Source organism: Urocampus carinirostris, chromosome 16 (assembly GCF_059441175.1).
Source record: "Urocampus carinirostris isolate Australia breed hairy pipefish chromosome 16, RoL_Ucar_1.0, whole genome shotgun sequence".
NCBI classification, from domain to species: domain Eukaryota; kingdom Metazoa; phylum Chordata; class Actinopteri; order Syngnathiformes; family Syngnathidae; genus Urocampus; species Urocampus carinirostris.
The window spans coordinates 24,667,239-24,669,703 of NC_142364.1; the positions used below are offsets into that span (position 1 = coordinate 24,667,239).

Here is a 2,465-nt window from a genome sequence, read left to right on the forward strand (position 1 = left end):
ATATATATATATATATATATATATATATATATATATATTTATATATATATTTATATATATATATATATATATATATATATATATATATATATATATATATATATATATATATATATATATATATATATATATATATATATATATATATATATATATATATATATATATATATATATATATATATATATATATATATATATATATATACTACCATTCAAAAATTTGGGTTCGCTTGTAATATTTCCATACTTTGACGAAAGCAAGGTTTGAAGGATAAAATTATGTTTTCATTTTTTCTAACTTCTATGGCTAGACTATAATTTCCATTTATTTGCAACTCGTGTGATTTATAAAGCTTGAGGTTACCGTGACAAGATTTAAAAAAAATGGTCAGGGTAACCCCAAACTTTTTGAACGGTGGTAAATATGAACGAACATATTTAACACGAAGGGCAGCTATAAATCCAAATAATCCGCCATATAAAGCATGAACCCTAAACAAAGACGAAAAAAAGTATTTACCCTCGTAGATTATTTTGTTCAAAACAGAATTTATTCTCCTTGTAAAAACAAACTGTGTAAAAATATCACACTTCATTTACATTTCGTCGTACCCCCCTCCAAAAAAATGTACATTATTTATTTCTTTTCACAAATAAACACAGACTGCATGTTATAAATGATTTTTTAAGACTCTGCATTATTTATTACAAAGTTTAAAATCAAAAAAACTGTTCAAATTGGCAAAACTATTCATATTATGAATAATAATAATAGTAAAAAGAAACGTGTTTGACACATTAATACATTATTATTATTTTTTTTTTTTTCAAAAGCAACACGTGATCATTTATAGCAATTCGTCCTGAGATTGTGGCTGGAGAATACAAGTCCAAACATCCTGATTTTCAAGCTCCCGGAATAAGAATGGGAACGTTAAATATCATTTCGTGAACGCGCATCCCAAACGCTCCACGCGCCGCGATAAACATACAAAAATAATCCTCCTACCTTTGACTGAGCGGGGTTGTTTTTGTGTGTGCGTGTGTGCTTTTTTTGTTTGTTTGTTTTTTTTCGTTCGTTTTAGTATCTTTTAGCAGCCGCCGGCGGTGAAGTTCTCCAGCGGATGCAAGACAGCCGAGAGCGAGGCGGCGCCCATCACCGGCACCACCACGGGGGGAGTCCTGGAGGGGCTCGGCGAGCCTCCTCCTCCGATGATGCTCTCGATGGAGAAAGGCGAGCGGTGCGCCTTTTGCGAGCTCTGCGGCCCGACGCCGAGCTGCGGGTAGAAACGACCCCGGGGACGCTCCGCGGAGGGCAGCATAGAAGCAGCGGGGAGCGCGGTGCCTCCGTGCCGGGCCGACTGCTGTTGCTGAAAGGCCAGAAGAGCCGAGTGCGTGTGGTAGGACTGCAGCTGGGGACTCCAGCAACCGTAGCCCGCGTAGCCATAAGCCGGGAGGAAACCACCGCCGTGGTCCCGAAGCAACTCCTGCGTCTGCTGCCGCTTGAACCGCTTCCTCCGTCGGAGGAAACTGCCGTTGTCGAACATGTCCGCAGACTCTGGGTCCAGCGTCCAATAGTTTCCCTTGCCCGGGTTGCCGGGTTCCCGCGGGATCTTCACGAAGCAGTCGTTGAGGGACAAGTTGTGGCGGATGGAGTTCTGCCAGGCGGGGAACTTCTCGCGATAGTAGGGAAAGCGGTTGCTGATGAAGTCGCAGATCTCGCTGAGGGTCAGCCGCTTCTTGGGGCTTTGGAGGATGGCCATGGTGATCAAGGCGATGTAGGAATAAGGCGGCTTTACCAGGGGGTTCTTGCCAGGCGCCGACGCTGGCTTGTAGGCGTCGGAGGGATGCGGTTGGGGATGAGGAGGCTGCGACGGAGGGGAGCCGCCGCTGCGTCCACGCTCGGCCTCCTCCCCCTCGCCCACCACGTCGATGTCGGTTTCTTCCGCCGACATCTCGGAGCTCAAAGTCATGGCTCGCCTCTTACGCCCGGCCGCGTCCGCCGAGGCCGGATGGGGAAGCGCCGCCGTGCCCCCCTCCCGCGACGAGGCTCACGCGAGGAGGAGGAGGGAGGAGGAGGGGGCAGAAAACGGGAGCCACTTTTTTTTTTCTTTTTCTCCCCTTTGCCTGCTATATGTCCGGATAGGCTCCCAGGCGGGTCGGCGTCCGTTGCCGGGCCAGGCCAGTAAACGCCACGCGATGGCCCGAAGTGAATCCGGGAGGGGGCGGTACGCCCGCCACTATTTATACCGGCCCGACTGTCACGTGATTTGCGCGTCACGCGGGCCGAGCAAAAGACGCAACCGAGAAAAGGTTCACTTAATTATTTTTCCATTAATCAAACAAAAAGAATAAGAATAAGATTTATAGAACTACTGGAACCCTGTTTGTCACATGTGCACATATGCAACGGCAGCTAGCATCGACCCTTATCATATCATACCTGTCAACTTATGGTTTTCC

The 2,465-nt window shown here is 45.8% G+C and overlaps 1 protein-coding gene across 1 annotated transcript; it reads right to left on the reverse strand.

Moving 5' to 3' along the window:
* Window positions 1-562: 562 nt before the first annotated feature.
* On the reverse strand, window positions 563-2,216 carry foxd1 (forkhead box D1). Its single transcript, XM_088355998.1, has one exon. It carries the CDS (start codon window positions 1,973-1,975, stop codon window positions 1,094-1,096), a length of 882 nt encoding a protein of 293 aa, XP_088212124.1. The 5' UTR covers window positions 1,976-2,216; the 3' UTR covers window positions 563-1,093.
* Window positions 2,217-2,465: the final 249 nt, after the last annotated feature.